The sequence below is a fragment of the Terrapene carolina genome, unplaced genomic scaffold (genome assembly GCF_002925995.2).
Source record: "Terrapene carolina triunguis isolate 2854851 unplaced genomic scaffold, T_m_triunguis-2.0 Scaffold21, whole genome shotgun sequence".
NCBI classification, from domain to species: Eukaryota; Metazoa; Chordata; order Testudines; family Emydidae; genus Terrapene; species Terrapene triunguis.
Window position 1 is genome coordinate 42,694,968 of NW_020664372.1, and position 21,145 is coordinate 42,716,112.

A 21,145-nucleotide genomic window follows, 5' to 3' on the forward strand; every position below is an offset into this window, starting at 1 on the left:
GGGGCAGGGGGTTGGGGTGCGGAGCGGGGGGAGGGGTATGGGTGGGGAAGAGAGCTCTGGGCTGGGGCAGGGAGTTGGGGTGTGGGAGGGGATGAGGGCCCTGGCTAGGGGTGCAGCTCTGGGGTGGGGCCAGGGATGAGGGATTTGGGGTGCAGGAGAGGGCTGGGGCAGGGAGGTGGGGCACAGGAGGGGATGAGGGGTGCAGGCTCCGGGCAGCGCTTACCTCAGGCGGTTCCCGGGAAGCTGCCAGCATTGGTCCTGCTTTGAGCAGGGGGTTGGACTAGATGACCTCCTGAGGTCCCTTCCAACCCTGATATTCTATGATTCTATGATCTCTTTCCGCCTCCTAGGCGGAGGTGCGACCACGTGGCTCTGAGCCAGGGGTCCCCAACGTGGTGCCCGCGGGCGCCATGGCGCCCACCGGGGCATCCATGTGCGCCCACCTACTGGCCGCCGGACAAGCAGCCACCGAAATGCCGCCGAGAAGCGGCAATGTCAAGAAGCGCTACCACCGAATTTTGGCGGCGACGCCTCTTGATGACGCTGCTTCATGGCGGTATTTTGGCGGCGACGCCTCTTGACGTTGCCACTTCACGGTGGCATTTCGGCGGCTGCTTGTCCGGCGGCCAGTAGGAAAAGGCCGCAGTTCCTGGCCAATGGGAGCTGCTGAGTTGGCACTGGGGGCGGAGGCAGCACGAAGAGCCCCCACGGCTACCTCTACGCCTAGGAGCTGGCGAGAGATGCCGGTAGCTTCCCAAGAGCTGCACGGAGCCTGGTAGGGAGCCTGCCTGCACTGCCAACCGGACTTTTAACGGCAGTGCTGATCAGAGCTGCCAGGATCCCTTTTCGGCTGGGCATTCCGGTCGAAAACTGGAGACCTGGCAACCCTAGTTTGATTTTTGTCTTGTGTACCCCAATTTTCACCTCACTTAAAAACTACTTGCTTACAAAATCATACATAAAAATACAAAAGTGTCACAGCACAATATTAGTGAAAAATTGCTTACTGTCTCATTTTACCATATAATTATAAAATAAATCAATTGGAATATAAATATTGTACTCATATGTCAGTGTATAGTATTTAGAGTAATATAAATAAGTAATTGTATGAAATGTTAGTGTACTGACTTTGCTTGTGCTTTTATATAGCCTGTTGTAAAACTGGGCAAATATCTAGATGAGTTGATATACCCCCTGGAAGGCCTCTGCATATCCCTGGTTGAGAACCACTGATCTAAATTCTTCTAACACTGGAGTTAACAGGAGTATATTGCAGTTAATTTAATAATTTGATAAAGGTTGTCCTTCAGCCTTCCACAAAAGATCAGTTATTTTTCTACCTGTTCAGAGACTCTAAGCCCAAAGTTTGCCACAAAATTGTTTTATATAAGAACACTATTTGGGGAGTCAAGAGCAGATGAAGTGTTTTCAAAAGTAAGTAACCAGACATTTTTTTTTCCTTCTAGAAAAGTTGATTGCTTATCAGCGGGAATTTCATGCTTTGAAGGAACGTCTTCGTATTGCTGAGCATAGAACGCTGCAGCGTTCCTCTGAGCTAAATGCCATCTTGGAGCAATTCAGACGTGCAGTAGCAGAAACAAATGGAAGTAAGGATGCATTAAACAATTTTTCAGGTACAAGACATGATATAGGGTTTTTTTAAGCTTAATGTTTTACGTCTTTCGATTACTGATGTCTATTGTATATAATTATTAAAAGAAAATATCCTAAAAAACCAAATGCTTGGAAACCATCCAACTGTGCATATAACTAGTTTATGTAACATGTTCTTATCTCTGGTACCTCTCCCCCTTCCTTCATCCTCCATTCCCTCTGTTTGTTATATCCACTCGTATCATATTTTAAATTAGATTGTAATCTCTTCAAGGACTATATACTTGTTCAAGTGCCTAGTAAAATAGATTGGGGCTTCTGGGTGCTATTCAGTACAGGTAATCTGGCAGCAATTTGTATAATATCTTTACACGTTTTAAGCTAAAACTGATGAGCAACTTAAAAAAGAAAACTAGTAATTCATGCAAATGTTAAAAGTAGAATGAAATCCTCTTTACCTACCAGGATCTGATTTGGGGATTCTGTGTTTCTAAAGTTTGCCTTTTAAGCAATGCAAAGTGTAGTAAGTAGCAGCAAACATTTGTTACCCTTTTCTGCAAAACTGATAATTAAATATTTAAAAATAATTATATCTTATTCCTTTTCATCAAATTATGAGGCAAATCCTCAAAATTAACAAGAGCTGTATATGGAAAGATTATTAGCTTGTAGCCTAGCACAACCATATTGTAACAATTTTGTCACTGTTTCTATTTTGAAGTATATTCCCCTGATTTTAAGAGATTTAATTTGTCTCTAAAAAGTCAAAATTGCCAAAAATAATTTTGTTCCAAAGGACCTCAGTCTGGAGCTATTTAAACCAATACTCCCTGATTTTCTCCATATGAGAGAAGTACACCTAAAACAAATTTTATTTGACGTCTACTGTCACTTCCTAGTACTACTATAGAATGTTGAAAAACTTGGACGAGTAGTGCCTTTTATAGAAAGATGAGTCTACTCTGTACTCTACAGCTCATGTCTTAGGTCCTCCAGCCAGGTACTGATTAAAAAGTTGTCCCTCGGTACATTAATGCCTCACTCTTCTGGATTTTAGATGGCCTCCTGGGATACCAGGAGCATTGGGGACATTACTTTTTTAAATCTGCATGTAACATATCATGTGATTTTTCTTTCTGATGTGTACATTGCCGTTGTTAGCCATGTGATTGTGATATCCATATTGGACTATTGCAATGCATTCTCCATAGTGGTTTAAGACTGTAGAACATTTAGAAGCTAGAGATCATGCAGAATTAGAGATGAGCCTGAGCCATAAAGTTTGGATCTGGATCTTAATCTGAACTTTCACAAAGTAAAGAACTGGTTGGATCTGGAGTTTTAGTTTGTGTTTGTCTTTATGTAAAACGTATTGGCCTTCTTGTACAGAATGTTTGGCCATAAGAAATCATATTATACCAGTTCTCCAAAGACTGCACTGTCTTTTTCTGTTCACTTCTTGGTGCAATTAAAAGTAGTAATATACATCTTTAAAATTCTAAATGGCTTGGGCATAGTTGCCTAAAAGATAGGCTCCCTTCCCATGTGCTGCCCTGCCTTCTGAGGTCAGCTGTGGCATTCTCACTAACAATCTCAGATTTTAACAAATGGTGGCAGTGTTTTTTTGCTGGAGAACCTTCTACTCTGTAATTCACTTACCGCATTGGTTTGACAGAACCCAAGTCAAGACTTTTTGGGCGCAACATAAAGACTAACTCTGCACTGTGACTTTTTCCTGGGGGATGTATGGGCTAGGTATAATTATTTTTAACTTGTAATTTTGGGATTGTTGCCTCTTACTTTGGGTTGACACTGGTTCACCAATTCTTGTGTTAAATGTAATGAACTGTAAATGTGCCAGAGATTACTATTATAGGTATATTTTAAATAACATATAAATACTCAAATCTATATTGTATTTGTTTAGTACCTTAGATCTAGAAGGAATCCAAATTGCTTTACAGATCTTGTCATTCATCCACCCTGGAATACATTTGGGTGAACTTCCACGTCTACTTCTGCAATTGAAACTGCAGAGAAAATTTTGGCAGGAAGAGTGTAATCACCCAAATTGGAATTTAGCCCACACATCGAAGCGAACACCTCTACTCATTGCACTTTGTACAAGGGCCTTTTCAAGACTATAAGTAGTCAGGAGTTTAGTATTAGATTTCATCCAAAAAAGGCATCTCCAGTTGTATAGGAAACACTGGTTCATTTCAGCATCCCAGGAAAGAGTGATATCTACTGAGTCACCATCACTTCTAAGGTGGGTAGGTTTTCTTTGGAAGTCTCCAAACCAGTTTCTGACCTGACCTGATCTTTATGAAACTCATGAGATCTCGAAGGTCAATATGAGGTGCTATGGCTTTTTTTCTAATTAAAAAATTTGGCTATGGTTTTCATATTTGATTTAAGAAAGTTGACACATACTGGCAAGGGAATTTCAAAGCTGATATTTATGATCCATTGTGGAAACATCTTTAGAACTGGTTTAACTTCAGTATTTAACTGCAGTAAATAATTCATATGCCTACTTTTGTTAGGTGTATCTGTTCTTATTACAAAAAGTATATCCAAATTTAATTCCTGGACTGTTGCACCGTATACCGTATGTAGTCCTATTTTTGTGCAATATATTTGTGTGCAATGTATGTAAAAATGTGCATGCAATTTTCAAGTTATTTATTTGAGGATTAAGTCATTGCTTGAGCTCCTGTGAGAGTAGATACAGATTATTTTGAATTTTTTGGGAATAATAAGCCCAATATACTGTATAATATAAAGACACACCCAAGGTAAAAATTTATGGAGGATTCTACTCAAGGTGAGTTATTTCCTCTCTGTCATTGGTCAGAGCACATTGTAATTCACTTGCGATGATACAAATATGATTCCGTTTCCAGAAAACTATTAAAAATCAATCTTGTTCATAACTCTTTTAAAAATTAAAAACAGAAAAGGTTTTACTTCCTGGTACACAAATCTTAAAAATGTTTCCTAACTCAAACAAAGCATGAATGAATGATCAGTTTTGGAATTGCATATGATTTATTGCTGCATAAACATATAGCCTCTCTGATTAATTTTCTGCATTATTGGTTTTATATGTGTTTGCAGATGAAACGCTGAAATTGTTAAAAGAGCTAACAAGCAGAAAATCTCTTCAAGTGCCAAATATCTATTACCATTTGCCTCATTTGTTGAAGAATGAAGGAAGCCTTCAACCTTCTGTGCAGATTGGTCTGGGACGAACAGGCGGTATGATGGCATAATTTAAATAATGCTTATGTGTTTATATATAAAATAGTATGTCTGAAGGACTTCCTAATTTTGTTTTGGTAATATCATAATTTAATGTATTGTTTGGTAGCTGCAATTTTATTTGTATGATATCTCTTAGAACTCACACTGAATCCAAGATGAAAGGAGTTGTCTTCAGTTTTGCTCTTTACTACATAATCCCAGATCACACACTACCCCAGGTGCTAAGGTATACAATAAAAAGCACTTAATCGGGATCAATTTGTGTTATCTTTTAATGAGATTTATGAAAATTAACAAGGCATGGAAATATTACAGGCTCTGAAACTAGTTTTCTGACACATCCCTTTGGCTACTCCGATATATGGGTAAATCAAGCATGGATTTAACCATTTCAAAGTTGGTGTGTCTGGTGTTCCCACCAATAAATTCCAGTGTATAACTCAGAGGACCTGGAATTATGGGTACCTAATGATAATTGGCTTGGTCCTCTCCACAAAAGTTGGACCTTGGTTGGAGGAGAAAAAACACTTCTTCTATTAGAATACATGTTTTTTCTCTTACTGATTCCTTATACTTTGTAAAGACACATATTCACCAAAACAAGTGATTAAGCCTCAAAAGTTCTGCTCCTTCATCAGTAGATCTCCACATAATTCCATTCTTGGAGCCGCAGTGCTTAAAGCAGATAAAGCCCAACCAGGGTCATGTACATGGAAGCATGTCTGCATGTGTATAAGGCATGAAGGCCCGACGTATTAATCCATTTGTGTCTGTCTGCTGTTTGATCTGGAGCTGCTGATTCTCTCATAATTGAAGCTTCCTTGTTTTGATAGCAGTTCTGGGGTTTGATTCTGTCCTTGTTATAACAAGATGCATGCCCACATATTAAATGTGCAGAATCAAGTCTCATATTCACAATCACACCCACTAACAAAATTGAAATACATATTTTATATGTAGGGCCCTTCTAAATTCATGTCCATGAAAAACGTGTCATGGACCATGAAATCTAGTCTCCCCCATGAAATCTGGTCTTCTGTGTACTTTTGCCCTATACTATATTATAGGGAAAAAAGTATACAAAGTACACAGTGTTTTTCAAACGGGGGGGGTCCTGACCCAAAAAGGATTGCAAGGCTATTGTAAGGGGATTGCGGTATTGCCACCCTTACTTCTGCACTGCCTTCAGAACTGGGCAGCTGGAGAGTAGCAGCTGCTGGCCGGGTGCCCAGCTCTGAAGGCAGCACTGCCACCAGCAGCAGTAAGGGTGGAATGGTAGGATGTATTGCCACCCTTACTTCTGCGGTGCTGCTGGTGGTGGCACTGCCTTCAGAGCTGGCGTCCGGACATCTGCTCTCTGGCCGTTCAACACCGAAGACAGCGCAGAAGCATGGGTGGCAATACTGCGATTTTCCCCCATACACACACACACAAAATAGCCTTGTGACCCCCTCTTGGGTCAGGACCCCCAGTTTGAGAAATGCTGGCTTAAGAGCTTTACATGTTTATATTTTTGTTTTAAAATACATATTCATGCTTTCTTACAACACCATGAAATTTAAGATTTAAATATCTGAAACTGTGAAATTCAAGATTTTTAAAATGCTATGACTCTGAAATTTACAAAAATGGATTGTGAATTTGGTAGGACCTATTTATACGTACACCTCTACCCCGATATAACGCTGTCCTTGAGAGCCAAAAAAATCTTACCGCGTTATAGGTGAAACCGCGTTATATCGAACTTGCTTTGATCCGCCGGAGTGCGCAGTCCCACCCCCCCAGAGCACTGCTTTACCACATTATATCCGAATTCGTGTTATATCGGGGTAGAGGTGTATTTAACCAGCAAAGTGGAGGATTCAGACTTTCTTCCACAGGTTTAAGCCAACCATATATTATTTCAAAATTTAAATTGCAAAAAAAAAAAAAAAATCAAAATCAAGGGTCCTAAAAACAGTAGAGAAATTAAGATTTACTTCACCATCCTTCTCTTTTTCTGTTGTGCCTGCTGGGTAGGCATTTCTAGTCAATGCAAATTTAACATTACATATCTTTCTGAGAGATCTGTAGTTTGTAAGCACAAGAGGATGAGTTAAGAATGCCAATCAGCATTTTCAGCTCTAACTTGATTTTGTGTATTTAAAGGTGACAGCCCTTTAAGTACAGCTGCTTCAGTACAGGGCCCCTAGGCTTCCCCACTACTGCATCTAGTCCTACTCATCCCTTTTATTCCCCCCACCTATTCTGCTCCCAGTGGGAGGGCAGCCCTGTGTATTGGGGTGGGCTAAAGAGCATGAAGATTGAACAGCCATGTGGAAAATAGGGATAGGTGGGTGGGGTTAGCATCAATGTGGTGGGAGTCAGAGTGCTGGTATTTGGGGTAGTGTATGGGAAAGAAGAGGTTTTAATAAGTTTCTTCTGCAAAAGTTATTAAATATTTTGCTAAAAACACTACATAGAAGATTAGTTTGTGAAAAACTGTTGTACTAAATTTGGAGACTAAACTCTGAAAAGGGATTTTAGTTTACTTTGTGTAAGTCTCAGTGCGACCTTAACTAACTGATACCATGGTTGTATGCATCTTAACAATACATATATATTAATATTGTGACACTTTCAGCATTTGCTATTTTTTCGTCTGGCTGTGTTTCCCCTAAGAATTGATGTTGTTCCTATCAATTGTATTCCCAATAATACTGGTATGCTTTGAAATTGTTTTTGGTTACTGTGTAATCTCTTAATATTTTGAGTGTATTTCTGAATTAATACTTTGTTATATAAAGACTTCTATATTGATTGTGCATAAGACTGTTTGTTTGTTTTTTATTTAATTTCAGTTTCAATTGTAATGGGAATTCCCACCGTGAAGAGAAAAGTAAAGTCTTATCTTACAGAAACCCTTCACTCTCTTATTGATAAATTGTCTCCAGAAGAGAAACTGGATTGTGTTATGGTTGTCTTCATAGGAGAGGTAATCACTTATGTATTTTTACATCATTAGTATCACATAGCAGTTTATTGTGCAATTTTTAAGAATTGGTTTGAATGTTCTAAAAGGACAAATACATTGTTATAGAAAAATGTTTTTGATTTCATGGTGGTGCATGAAGAGGCAGAGTGTATGGTGCATGTGTTATATTGAGACACATCACCTTGAAGTTTGTGTGAGAAGGACTTTCTGCTCAATAGAGAGAAGATGGAGGAAGGTCCAGGGGATCCATCATTTTGCAGATCCTCTGGTGCTTGCTCCCACTGATGATGGTGGCATGTGTTGATGCTGGAGAGCACTGTTGCAGCTGTTTGGCTGAAGTAGCCTCTGCAGAGGTCCAACTTGGTGGGGAGAATTTCTCTCTTGTATATGATCCAATTGCCTGACCCTCCTGCTTTGGGTCCTGTGCTGAGGATTTTGTTCATAATGCATAATAGTCTGTTGACAAATGTTTTGCTGTTTTTATTTTTCTGGACAATATGTTTCTCCTGCTAAAAGATCATTATTTTTGAACCTGGTCTTTTGGTGGACACCATTCAAACAGGATTCATTGGACAGTTTGGAAAGCTGATTTATTGTTGCTGACTACACCAGATGTTCTAGCTCAGATCCTAAGGACAACAGGGAATCAGTCTCTCTTAGGAAGGATTTTATCAGTTGCTGCAAGAGTTGAAAATCTCTTTTTAGAAATGTGTGCTTTCCCTGGCAGATTGTGGTCTTGAGTTATAGAATGTGGGAGGGTTTATAAAGGACTGATTCTTACTCATCTAACTGTATAATTTACTCATGAAGCAGTGTGATCATCTCTGGGGCTCATAACCTGCATCCATTTGATATGGACAACTGTAAAAACTGTCTCTATTGTACGAGCCTACAATTGTACAGTGGCTGTATTTATTTTAATTTATATAAGCTAGAACCTTTCTATGAGTAAGTGCAGAGCCAAACAGACATGCAGGTGGTTCTAGTTCTGTTATCAGAACATACTGAGAATTCAGCAAATTCTAAGGCCTCCTTTTAAAAGTTTTAGATTACTCCTCTTGAAATGTTAAATTAGAACAACTTGGGAGTCAATTCTAGGTCATATTGCTTTCCATTTTTCCTGCCTGTCAACCATGACCATCAGTCTGGATACTACATTTGGGTAGCTCTCAATCTCCATAAGCTGCAGAAAATGTTTTTAGAGCATCTCATGCAGATTGATAAGAGTGTAAGTGGAATTAAGACCTAAAAATTCAGTGAATTTATTGCTACATGCAATTTTTTCCTGCATTATATTAAAGATGATAAAATTACTTCTAGTTAATGTTTTTCTCATTTCAACCTATAAAATTTAGACAGACTTTTCCTTTTCTATTTTGCTTTGCTGGGGTGGTGAAGAAGAGGAATTGTTCTCTGCTCTGAGGATAACATTTATCTGATAACCACTCTTCTCCAAAGGTAAAGAAAAGGAGTTGAGATCTGGGTTCAATTCTCAGTTCTACCACAGATTTCTTGTGTGACTTTAAACAAATCACATTTCCATACCTCTGTTTTCCATCTCTGAAATGGGGTAATTCTTCCCTTCTTCACAATGATGATGAGGATATGAAAATCATTCATATTTGTGAGGTGTTCCAAGATTCAAAGTCACACACATGCCTGTAAATAAGCAAATTTCAAAATTTAAAACTGCAGCTATATTTTCTTTGGCAGAAGAGGGCTGGATGTGGCTTCATCTGGAATCTGTCACTGGTGACGGATGTATTAACTGTACTCAAGGTGTTGTTTAGGAACAACACAGTGTACTTCTCACACACATCCTTGTGGGTTGTTGGCCCAGGAGTGAAAGACTAGGCTGAGAACCTGAATTTGAATCCCTGGCATGTTCAAGCATAGTGTATTTGCCACTGTAACTCTTGCCTGGCCTTGCTTTCCTTTCTTTCTTTTTTTCCTCTTTCTTTACCATTCTTTTTGCTGTATTTTGTATTTTTCTTAAGATCCAGCTTCTTATTCATAGATTCTAGGACTGGAAGGGACCTCGAGAGGTCATCGAGTCCAGTCCCCTGCCCGCATGGCAGGACCAAATACTGTCTAGACCATCCCTGATAGACATTTATCTAACCTACCCTTAAATATCTCCAGAGATGGAGATTCCACAACCTCCCTAAGCAATTTATTCCAGTGTTTAACCACCCTGACAGTTAGGAACTTTTTCCTAATGTCCAACCTAGACCTCCCTTGCTGCAGTTTAAGCCCATTGCTTCTTGTTCTATCCTTAGAGGCTAAGGTGAACAAGTTTTCTCCCTCCTCCTTATGACACCCTTTTAGATACCTGAAAACTGCTATCATGTCCCCTCTCAGTCTTCTCTTTTCCAAACTAAACAAACCCAATTCTTTCAGCCTTGCTTCATAGGTCATGTTCTCAAGACCTTTAATCATTCTTGTTGCTCTTCTCTGGACCCTTTCCAATTTCTCCACATCTTTCTTGAAATGCGGTGCCCAGAACTGGACACAATACTCCAGCTGAGGCCTAACCAGAGCAGAGTAGAGCGGAAGAATGACTTCTCGTGTCTTGCTCACAACACACCTGTTAATACATCCCAGAATCATGTTTGCTTTTTTTGCAACAGCATCACATTGTTGACTCATATTTAGCTTGTGGTCCACTATAACCCCTAGATCCCTTTCTGCCGTACTCCTTCCTAGACAGTCTCTTCCCATTCTGTATGTGTGAAACTGATTTTTTCTTCCTAAGTGGAGCACTTTGCATTTATCTTTGTTAAACTTCATCCTGTTTAACTCAGACCATTTCTCCAATTTGTCCAGATCATTTTGAATTATGACCCTGTCCTCCAAAGCAGTTGCAATCCCTCCCAGTTTGGTATCATCTGCAAACTTAATAAGCGTACTTTCTATGCCAATATCTAAGTCGTTAATGAAGATATTGAACAGAGCCGGTCCCAAAACAGACCCCTGCGGAACCCCACTCGTTATGCCTTTCCAGCAGGATTGGGAACCATTAATAACAACTCTCTGAGTACGGTTATCCAGCCAGTTATGCACCCACCTTATAGTAGCCCCATCTAAATTGTATTTGCCTAGTTTATCGATAAGAATATCATGCGAGACCGTATCAAATGCCTTACTAAAGTCTAGGTATACCACATCCACAGCTTCTCCCTTATCCACAAGACTCGTTATCCTATCGAAGAAAGCTATCAGATTGGTTTGACATGATTTGTTCTTTACAAATCCATGCTGGCTGTTCCCTGTCACCTTACCACCTTCCAAGTGTTTGCAGATGATTTCCTTAATTACTTGCTCCATTATCTTCCCTGGCACAGAAGTTAAACTAACTGGTCTGTAGTTTCCTTGGTTGTTTTTATTTCCCTTTTTATAGATGGGCACTATATTTGCCCTTTTCCAGTCTTCTGGAATCTCTCCCGTCTCCCATGATTTTCCAAAGATAATAACTAGAGGCTCAGATACCTCCTCTACTAGCTCCTTGAGTATTCTAGGATGCATTTCATCAGGTCCTGGTGACTTGCAGGCATCTAACTTTTCTAAGTGATTTTTAACTTGTTCTTTTTTTATTTTATCTGCTAAACCTACCCCCTTCCCATTAGCATTCACTAGGTTAGGCATTCCTTCAGACTTCTCGGTGAAGACCGAAACAAAGAAGTCATTAAGCATCTCTGCCATTTCCAAGTTTCCTGTTACTGTTTCTCCCTCTTCACTAAGCAGTGGGCCTACCCTGTCTTTGGTCTTCCTCTTGCTTCTAATGTATTGATAAAAAGTCTTCTTGTTCCCCTTTATTCCCTTAGCTAGTTTGAGCTCATTTTGTGCCTTTGCCTTTCTAATCTTGCCCCTGCATTCCTGTGTTGTTTGCCTATATTCATCCTTTGTAATCTGTCCTAGTTTCTATTTTTTATATGACTCCTTTTTATTTTTTAGATCATGCAAGATCTCGTGGTTAAGCCAAGGTGGTCTTTTGCCACATTTTCTATCTTTCCTAACCAGCGGAATAGCTTGCTTTTGGGCCCTTAATAGTGTCCCTTTGAAAAACTGCCAACTCTCCTCAGTTGTTTTTCCCCTCAGTCTTGATTCCCATGGAACCTTACCTATCAGCTCTCTGAGCTTACCAAAATCCGCCTTCCTGAAATCCATTGTCTCTATTTTGCTGTTCTCCCTTCTACCCTTCCTTAGAATTGCAAACTCTATGATTTCATGATCACTTTCACCCAAGCTGCCTTCTACTTTCAAATTCTCAACGAGTTCCTCCCTATTTGTTAAAATCAAGTCTAGAACAGCTTCCTCCCGGTAGCTTTTTCAACCTTCTGAAATAAAAAGTTGTCTGCAATGCAGTCCAAGAATTTGTTGGATAGTCTGTGCCCCGCTGTGTTATTTTCCCAACATATATCCGGATAGTTGAAGTCCCCCATCACCACCAAATCTTGGGCTTTGGATGATTTTGTTAGTTGTTTAAAAAAAGCCTCATCCACCTCTTCCACCTGGTTAGGTGGCCTGTAGTAGACTCCTAGCATGACATCACGCTTGTTTTTTACCCCTTTTAGCCTAACCCAGAGATTCTCAACACTTCCATCTCCTATGTCCATCTCTACCTCAGTCCAAGTGTGTACATTTTTAATATATAAGGCAACACCTCCTCCCTTTTTCCCCTGTCTATCCTTCCTGAGCAAGCTGTATCCATCCACACCAACATTCCAATCATGTGTATTATCTCACCAAGTTTCAGTGATGCCAACAATGTCATAGTTGTCTTTATTTATTAGCACTTCCAGTTCTTCCTGCTTATTACCCATACTTCTCGCATTTGTATATAGGCATCTAAGATACTGGTTTGATCTTTCCTCCCAGTTTTGTCCTGACCCTCCTTTCTCTCTGCCAATATAGCCCACACTCCCTCTCGTTTCCGAACCATCTCCCAGGTCTCCATGTTCCCCACTTACCTGCGGGCTTTGCTCACCTGTCCCCGTCGAACCTAGTTTAAAGCCCTCCTCACTAGGTTAGCCAGTCTGTGTCCAAATAGGGTCTTTCCCCTCCTCAAAAGGTGAACGCCATCTCTGCCTAGCAGTCCTTCCTCAAATAGCATCCCGTGGTCTAGGAAGCCAAAGCCCTCCTGGCGACACCATCTTCGCAGCCAGGCATTCACCTCCATGATGCATCTGTCTCTGCCCGGGCCCCTACCTTTGACAGGAAGAATCGAAGAGAATACCACCTGCGCTCCAAACTCCTTCACCCGTACTCCCAGAGCCCCGTAGTCGCTCTTGATCCGCTCAGTGTCACACCGCGCAGTATCATTTGTGCCCACATGGATGAGTAGCATGGGGTAGTAGTCAGAGGGCTGGATAATCCTCGACAATGCCTCCGTAACGTCTCGGATACGGGCTCCCGGCAGGCAGCATACCTCCCGAGATGAAATGTCAGGGTGACAGATGGGCGCCTCCGTCCCCCTCAGCAGAGAGTCTCCGACCACCACTACCCTACGTTTCCTATTCGCAGTGGAGGCAGCAGACCTCCCAGCCTTAGGGGTACGAGGCTTCTCCTCCTTTACTGTAGGGGGTGATGCCTTCTTTCCTGTATCAAGAAGAGCATAACGGTTACCTATTACCACAGCGGGAGGGTTCGGAGCAGGGGTGGAGCACTGCCTGCTACCAGAAGTAACCAGCTGCCAGTGTCCACCCTGAGCCATCTCCTCCTCCACCAGTGGTGTATCAGCAGTCCTGTGTACTGGGACAGCTACCTCAGCTGTCTCCACATGGACACTGTCCAGGAATTGCTCGTGGATTCGGATGCTTCTCAACCTAGCCACCTCCTCCTGTAGCTCTCCCACCTGCTGCCTGAGAGATTCCACCAGCAGGCACCTTTCACATTGGATGGTCCCCCCCAGCCTGGATATCAGTAAGTGGAAATTGCAAGTTACAGTCTCTGCAAAACCACACCAGGATCTGGGTAGAAGCATCCATGCTCAGGCGCTCTGTCTGGCTACAGGCACAGGTGGAGGAGACAGAAGCAGTGCTGGCACAGGTGTTGCGGGTCTTCCTAACCATCGGAAGCCTCCCTCTGTCAAACTCCCGTCTGCAGCCCCCTGTCCGCTGAAAGGGTTGTTTAAGCAAGAAGTTTTAGGTTTTAAGGGGAATAAAGGGAAAACAGATAGAACCGGCAAGGGACCCTCGCCCCTTCCCACTCCGCTTCCCAACTCCCTTGCGAAACTCCCTGTTAGCAGCCCCTGTTCGCAAAAGCTCCCTGGTCGCTTGTGCGCTGCTTTATAAAGCCCTGGCCTGTATGAATGCCCCGCCCACTGATTAAGGCTCAGCCAATTACCAGAGGCTTCTAGCTTTCAAACCTTCCTTTGAAGCTCACGGCTTCCAACTGTCAGCCACAGCACACGGTCCTTCAACCAACCAACCAAACAAACAGACTGACAAACACAAGCTCAGCACACAGCAAGTAACCCCCAAACACAAACAAACACACACTACAGACAGTCACTTACCCTTGTCTTGTGGGCATAGTGTAAAATTTGCCTCAGGAAAAACTCCTTGACAACCAAAACTGTTTAAGAAATATTTCTCACTGAGCAAGCCAGGTGTACTTCAACTTTTTGCCAGCTTCTACAGGCTGGAATTGGTAGTTCTATTAGGAGTCTTGTTTGGTTATTTGAAGGACAGACCACTACTGTTTAATTTAAAGCCTGATCTTGCACCTTAAAGTCAATGAGGATTTTGCCATTGATTTAATAGAAACATGATCAGGCTTCTAATGCACTGTTGGAAGCCTGCAACAAAAAACTCGTACAACTACATCTAACAGAGAGGAAGATGGTGCCAAATATAACAGCTTACCATCTGTGGTAATTATGTCTGTAGCTCTGGGTCTTTCACTGCTTATTGATTTTATTTCATCCAAATATCAGTATATGGCAAAGCTAATTTTCCCAGTAACTATAGAATGGCTATGCTGCCTCCACATCTCATTTGTTTGAGGTTTACTTCAGTAGCCAGAAGATCCTTTTCTGCCATGCCCTGACCCCTTCATTGTTTCTAACTTTTTTACCTGCATTTTATTTCAAAATCTTTTCTAGATGAATATTTTATGTTCATAGATGTCAAGGAATGTCTAGAGTTGGGATCATCAGTTCTTTATATATACCTGTAAGCTAGTAATAGAGCAGGCAGACTCAGAATCTTTGCCTATTCCCAGTCCTGAGTTGCAGTTATACCGCTAGTGAAGCCCATAGGGGTTTTGCCACTAACTTTTCAGGAAGAGCAGGAGGGCATGCTTAGTAGCGAGGAAGTGATTCAGCCTGATTCAGTGATTCAGGTGGGGGTGGCTAGAGCAGGGGGCCAGTCAAATCAAGAGATCTACATCTTCACTTATGTTTTGACAAATAATTCATAGTTCTTCAAGTGCAGCGTCCCTTCAAGAATGAGCTTAGGAGCAGAAGCCAGACCTGCTAAGCCCATGGCATCATCCTGCAGGGCTTCTCATGACAGTAAGGGGCACTCTCATAAGTGTAAGAACAGATTCTCTTTCAAGAGAAGGGATCCCTCCCCAACTCCATCCAAGTCTAGTGAGTCCTCATATGTGGGCCCTAAGGACTTAGGCTTGCTTAAATCCTCCGATCATGAGGGCAAAGCGTGAAGGAAAAAGGGTCTGCTGGTACTGATGTAGGCGCTGATTCATAAGCCTAAATATTGGCACCTAATGACACCATTTAAGAGCGTCCGAATAGACTCTTTGGCGGTATTGACCTATCTCTGTAAGACCTGCCATCTACAATGACCATGGATGTGCCAGGGCTGTCAGTCCCAACTACTGGCACGCTCTGGGACTAACTGAAACTTGCCCCTCTCTGGAGGATATCTTTACCCTGCCATATCCTCGGTTTCCTTTTATTTCGGGTCTAACCCTCCTGAGAAACATTGTGATACCAGAGGAGGAAACTACCTCAGGGAAATGGGAATGTTCCCCTCCTCAGTCCAGAGGCAGAAGCTTTCACCCACTGGTACCGATGGCTCTGTTGGTTGAGCAGGAATCAGCCTTCTCTTTGGAGGAGTTGAAGGCTCCAGACATTCCTTTATTCCCACATAGGGAGGTGAGCTCAGACAGAGATTCAAAACAATTCAGGTCTGTCCTCCACCTAGACACGACTACCCAAGGGACTGATGGTACCTATTGCCATGGGGGCCCTCTCAACCAGTCGACCCTTCATATTAGCCCTAGTGGGGGCCCCATGGGATCCCTATGGCAGGCATCCTGATTCCGTCCATGAGTTCTACCGTACCTCTCCCACTAGTCCCATGCAGGGCTCTTTGAGCAACTGTGTCAGGTCATCCCAAAAGTAGTTTGTTTCACATAAATCAACCTGTCCACTTACTGGTATTCTTCCCAAAATCTCATGCTTCCAATCAGGAGAGAAGACTTAGTTCTCTGGATTGTTCTAACTACAAGGATGAAATCGATTAGAAAATCACCAAGGTTATTTGTCAGCATAGCGGAATAGTCACAAGGACAGACATGATCTGCTCAGAGACTCTATATGTGGATCTCCAGCTGTGTCATTCTGTGTTACCAACTGATACGTATACCTCTCTCAGATGGCGTGAGAGCCCATTTAACTAGAGCAAAAGCAACTTCAATGGCATCTCTTTGAGAGGTACCTATCCTGGACATCAGTAGAGCGACTACCCAGAGCTCCATCCATACATTCATGAAACAGTATGTATTAATTCAAGTATCCTCTCCAGATGCAGCTGTTGGGGCTGCAGTATTACAGGCGTCTCTACCAACTGCATCCTCACACTGCCTTCCTGTTTAAATACTGCCTATTAATCACCCATGTGTGGAGTACACATAGGGACCAGCACTTGAAAAAGAAATGGAGGTTACTGACCTGTAACTGGAGGTTCTTTGAGATACATGTTTCCTATCTAAATTCCACTATCTGCACTCCTTCCCCTCTGCTTTGGATTTATGATAAGAGAAGAACTGGAGAGGCATTGGTCCCCACCGCCCCTTATACCCTCATGTCAGAGCATGAGAACTGCCCAGCCATGGATCAACGAACACTATTTTTAGAAATCTCTGATCTCTCAGATGCATGGTGTGCATGGGTACCCATGTGTGGAAAACAGACAGGGACCACACATCTCGAAGAACTTCCAGTTACAGGTCAACAACCTCCATATTAATAGATTCCATGGTCAGAAGGGTTCATTGTAATCATCTAGTCTGATCTCTTAGAGCCTGTCTTTTAGAGAAACATCTAGTCTTGATTTAAAAGTTGTTAGTGATGGAGAATCCACCCTGGTCCTAGGTAAATTGTTCAAATGGTTAATTACACTGATGGTTAACAATTTACATATTTTTTCCACTCTGAATTTGTCTAGCTTCAACTACCAGCCAGTGGATCATGTTACTTTTCTCTGCTAAAGAGCCCATTATTAAAAATGTTTCCCCCATGTGGATGCTTATGGACTATAATCAATTCATTCTGTAACCTTCTCTTTGTTAAGCTGCATAGATTGAGTTTTTTGAGTCTATCACTATAAGGCATGATTTTTAATCCTTTAATCATTCTCATGGCTCTTCCTTGAACCCCCTGTCCAATTTATCAACATCCTTCTTGAATTGTGGGCACCAGAACGGGACACAGTATTCCAGCATCGGTCACACCAGTGCCAGCTATAGAGGTAAAATAAACTCCTTACTCCTACTGGAGGTTCTTCTCTTTATGCATCCCTTTTGGCCACAGGGTCAGATGGGGAGCTCATGTTCAGCTGATTATCCATCATGACCCTCAAATCTTTTTCAAAGTCACTGCTTCCCAAGAGAGTCTCCTTTCTGTAAGTATAGCTTACATTCTTTGTTCCTCAATGTATATATTTACAGTTAGCCATATTAAAATGCATATTGTTTGCTTGCACTCAGTTTACCAAGTGTTCCAAATTGCTCTGAATCAATGACATACCCTCTTAATTATTTATCACTCCTCCAATTTTTGTGTCAACTGCAAACTTTATCAGTGATGATTTTATGTTTTCTTTGAGGCCATTGATAAAGATATTAACTAGTGTAGGGCCAAGAACTAATCCCACTAGAAACACATCTATGATGAGCCCCTCTTTACAACTATATTTTGAGATTTATCAGTTAGCCAGCGTTTAATCCATTTAAAAGTATACCATGTTAATTTTATATTATAGTTTTTTAATCAAAATGTTATGCAATACCAGATCTAATGCCTTATAGAAATCTACATGTATTATATAATCACTGTTACCTTTATCAACCAAATTTGAAATTTCATTAAAAAAAATCAAGGTAGTTTGACAGGCTCTGTTTTCCATAAACCCATGTTAATTGTGATTAATTATGTTACTGTCCTTTAATTCTTTATTAATTGAGTCCCATATTAGCTGTTCCATTGTCTTACCCAGGATTGATGTCAGACTGCTAGACCTATAATTACTTGAGTCATCCCGTTTACCTTTTTTAAATATTGGCATAATAGTAGCTTTCTTTCAGTCTTCTGGAACTTCCCCAGTGTTCCAAGACTTACTGAAAATCATTATTCATGGTCCAGTGAGCTCCTCAGCCATCTCTTTTGAAACTCTTGGATGCAAGTTATCCAGGCCTACTAATTTAAGTGTCTAACTTCAGCAGCTGCTGTTTAACATCCTCCTGAGATACAACTGGAATGGAAAGAGTGCCTTCTTCCTCAGTTGTGGTTTTTGGGAGTCTAGTGAAGTGTTCTAAAACAATTCCCAATTATCATTCACATATTTCTGATTTAAATTCTTCCTCCCAGCTGATTTGGCTCATAATTGTTTAGCTGTGAAACTGGCCTTTTTAAAGCACCAACTTGTGTGTGTGTGTGTGTGTGTGTGTATACATACACAAACACATATTTTTATATGTGTATATACACACACACTACTGATCTTGATTTTATTTTGTTTTCACATTATAAATGAAATTGTCATGATCACTTTTACTTAAATTGCCTGTAACTTTTTAATGCAGTGATTATGCACATTGGATATCCACACTCAGAGTTCAGGGAATTCTAAAGTGCCTGTCAGCTTGATAGCTAAGCACCAAATTAGGCAAGTGCTGGAATTGTATAACTGAGACAATTATACAGTTATGCCTCAATAACTGCATCATCTTTGCTTTTTGATTTGCTGAGACAATTGTATTTCATATAACTTGGATTAATTCATCATATAACCATATTTGACTAAGAATTTGCTCATTAATTAGGAAGGCTTACAATTTTATTTTTATTTTATCAGTTATTTTAAAATTGGGCATGATTCATCTCTGTATTCCATCCCCATTGCATATTGAAACTCTTGGGTTCTTGTTCATTATGTAACTAGTTTATATATTTGCCAGCTCAGTTTGTGACATTTAAAATATTTATTTAATCTTATCTAAGTATTGCCCTTCAGAATACCCTAGCAATTCTGAATTGCAAAAATGTTGAACTCCAAATTACATTAATTATAGACCGTATTTATTATGGTAGGGATTGTAGTTAATTTGGGAAGTATTATTTTGAAATCGTCTTTACCACTATAAACATTACTGAATAATAGATTTTGTTTAAAAACTTTGATGGACTGAATAGTTAAGAAGTGAAAAGTATTTTGTGGCACTCTGAACAGGTTTGTCTCAGTGAAGCACGCCTGCTTAAATAACTGCAAACTAATCTGAACTAAATATACCTCTCAATAATTTATTCTAGAGATATTTCTAGCACAAATCATTATGTCTACCCACTTTATTAATCAGTGAATACTCTCTAACACCTTTGATACAAATCGTAATCAGGATATATTCAGAACTATTGAGATCTTGTTTTGCATTCTGATTGATTGTTCCCAAGACATTAGCTGACTTTCTGGCAGCTTTCAGTCAGTCAGTAGACATCTCAAATTAGCTAAACATTTTTAGTAGTTCTGTAAACTTTTGGTTGTTAAACTGTTGCCTAATTAGTAGGGCTGTCGATTAATTGCAGTAATTCACACGATTAACTCAAAAAAATTAATCGCGCTATTGAACAATAGAATACCAATTGAAATTTATTAAATATTTTTGGATGTTTTTCTACATTTTCAAATATATTGATTTCTATTACAATACAGAATAAAAAGTGTACAGAGCTCACTTGATATTTTTATTACAAATATTTGCACTTTAAAAATGATAAACAGAAGAAATAGTATTTTTCAGTTCACCTCATACAAGTACTATGGTGCAATCTCTTTATCATGAAAGTGTAACTTACAAATGTAGATTTTTTTTGTTACATAACTGCACTCAAAAACAAAACAATGCAAAACTTTAGCGCCTACAAATCCACCCAGTCCTACTTCTTGTTCAGCAAATTGCTAAAACAAACAAGTTTGTTTAGATTTACAGGAGATACTGCTGCCTGCTTCTTATTTACAATGTCACCTGAAAGTGAGAACAGGCATTTGCATGGCACTTTTGTAGCCGGCATTGCAAGGTATTTCCGTGCCAGATATGCTAAACATTCGTATGCCGCTTCATGCTTTGGCTACCATTCCAGAGGACATGCTTCCATGCTGATGATGCTCGTTAAAAAAATAATGCGTTCATTAAATTTGTGACTGAACTCCTTGGGGGAGAATTCTATGTCTCCTGTTCTGTTTTATCCGCATTCTGCCATATATTTCATGTTATAGCAGTCTCGGATGATGACCCAGTACATGTTCGTTTTAAGAACACTTTCACAGCAGATTTGACAAAACACAAAGAAGCTACCAATGTGAGATTTCTAAAAATAGCTACAGCATTCGATCTAAGGTTTAAGAATCTGAACTGCCGTCCAAAATCTGAGAGGCACGAGGTGTGGAGCATGCTTTCAGAAGTTTTAAAAGAGCAACACTCCGATGGGGAAACTCCAGAACCCGAACCACCAAAAAAGAAAATCAACCTTCTGCTGGTGGCATCTGACTCAGAGGATGAAACATGGTCAGTCCGCTCTGCTTTGGATCGTTATTGAGCAGAACCCGTCATCAGCATGGATGCATGTCCTCTGGAATGGTAGTTGAAACATGAAGGCACATATGAATCTTTAGCGGATCTGGCATGTAAATATCTTGCGACGCTGGCTACAACAGTGCCATGCAAACACCTGTTCTCACTTTCAAGTGACATTGTAAACAAGAAGCGGGCAGCATTATCTCCTGCAAATTGTAACCAAACTTGTTTGTCTGAGCGATTGGCTGA

General features: G+C 40.7%; 1 protein-coding gene across 1 annotated transcript in view; it reads left to right on the plus strand.

Moving 5' to 3' along the window:
• MGAT4A (alpha-1,3-mannosyl-glycoprotein 4-beta-N-acetylglucosaminyltransferase A) overlaps positions 1 to 21,145 on the plus strand; it is a 140,446-nt gene that overhangs the window by 48,596 nt on the left and 70,705 nt on the right. Inside the window, exons 3-5 of the mRNA XM_029913506.1 lie at positions 1,470 to 1,637; positions 4,738 to 4,878; positions 7,725 to 7,858. Of these exons, the coding sequence (XP_029769366.1) occupies positions 1,470 to 1,637; positions 4,738 to 4,878; positions 7,725 to 7,858 (443 nt within the window). The remainder of the gene's footprint in view (positions 1 to 1,469; positions 1,638 to 4,737; positions 4,879 to 7,724; positions 7,859 to 21,145) is intronic.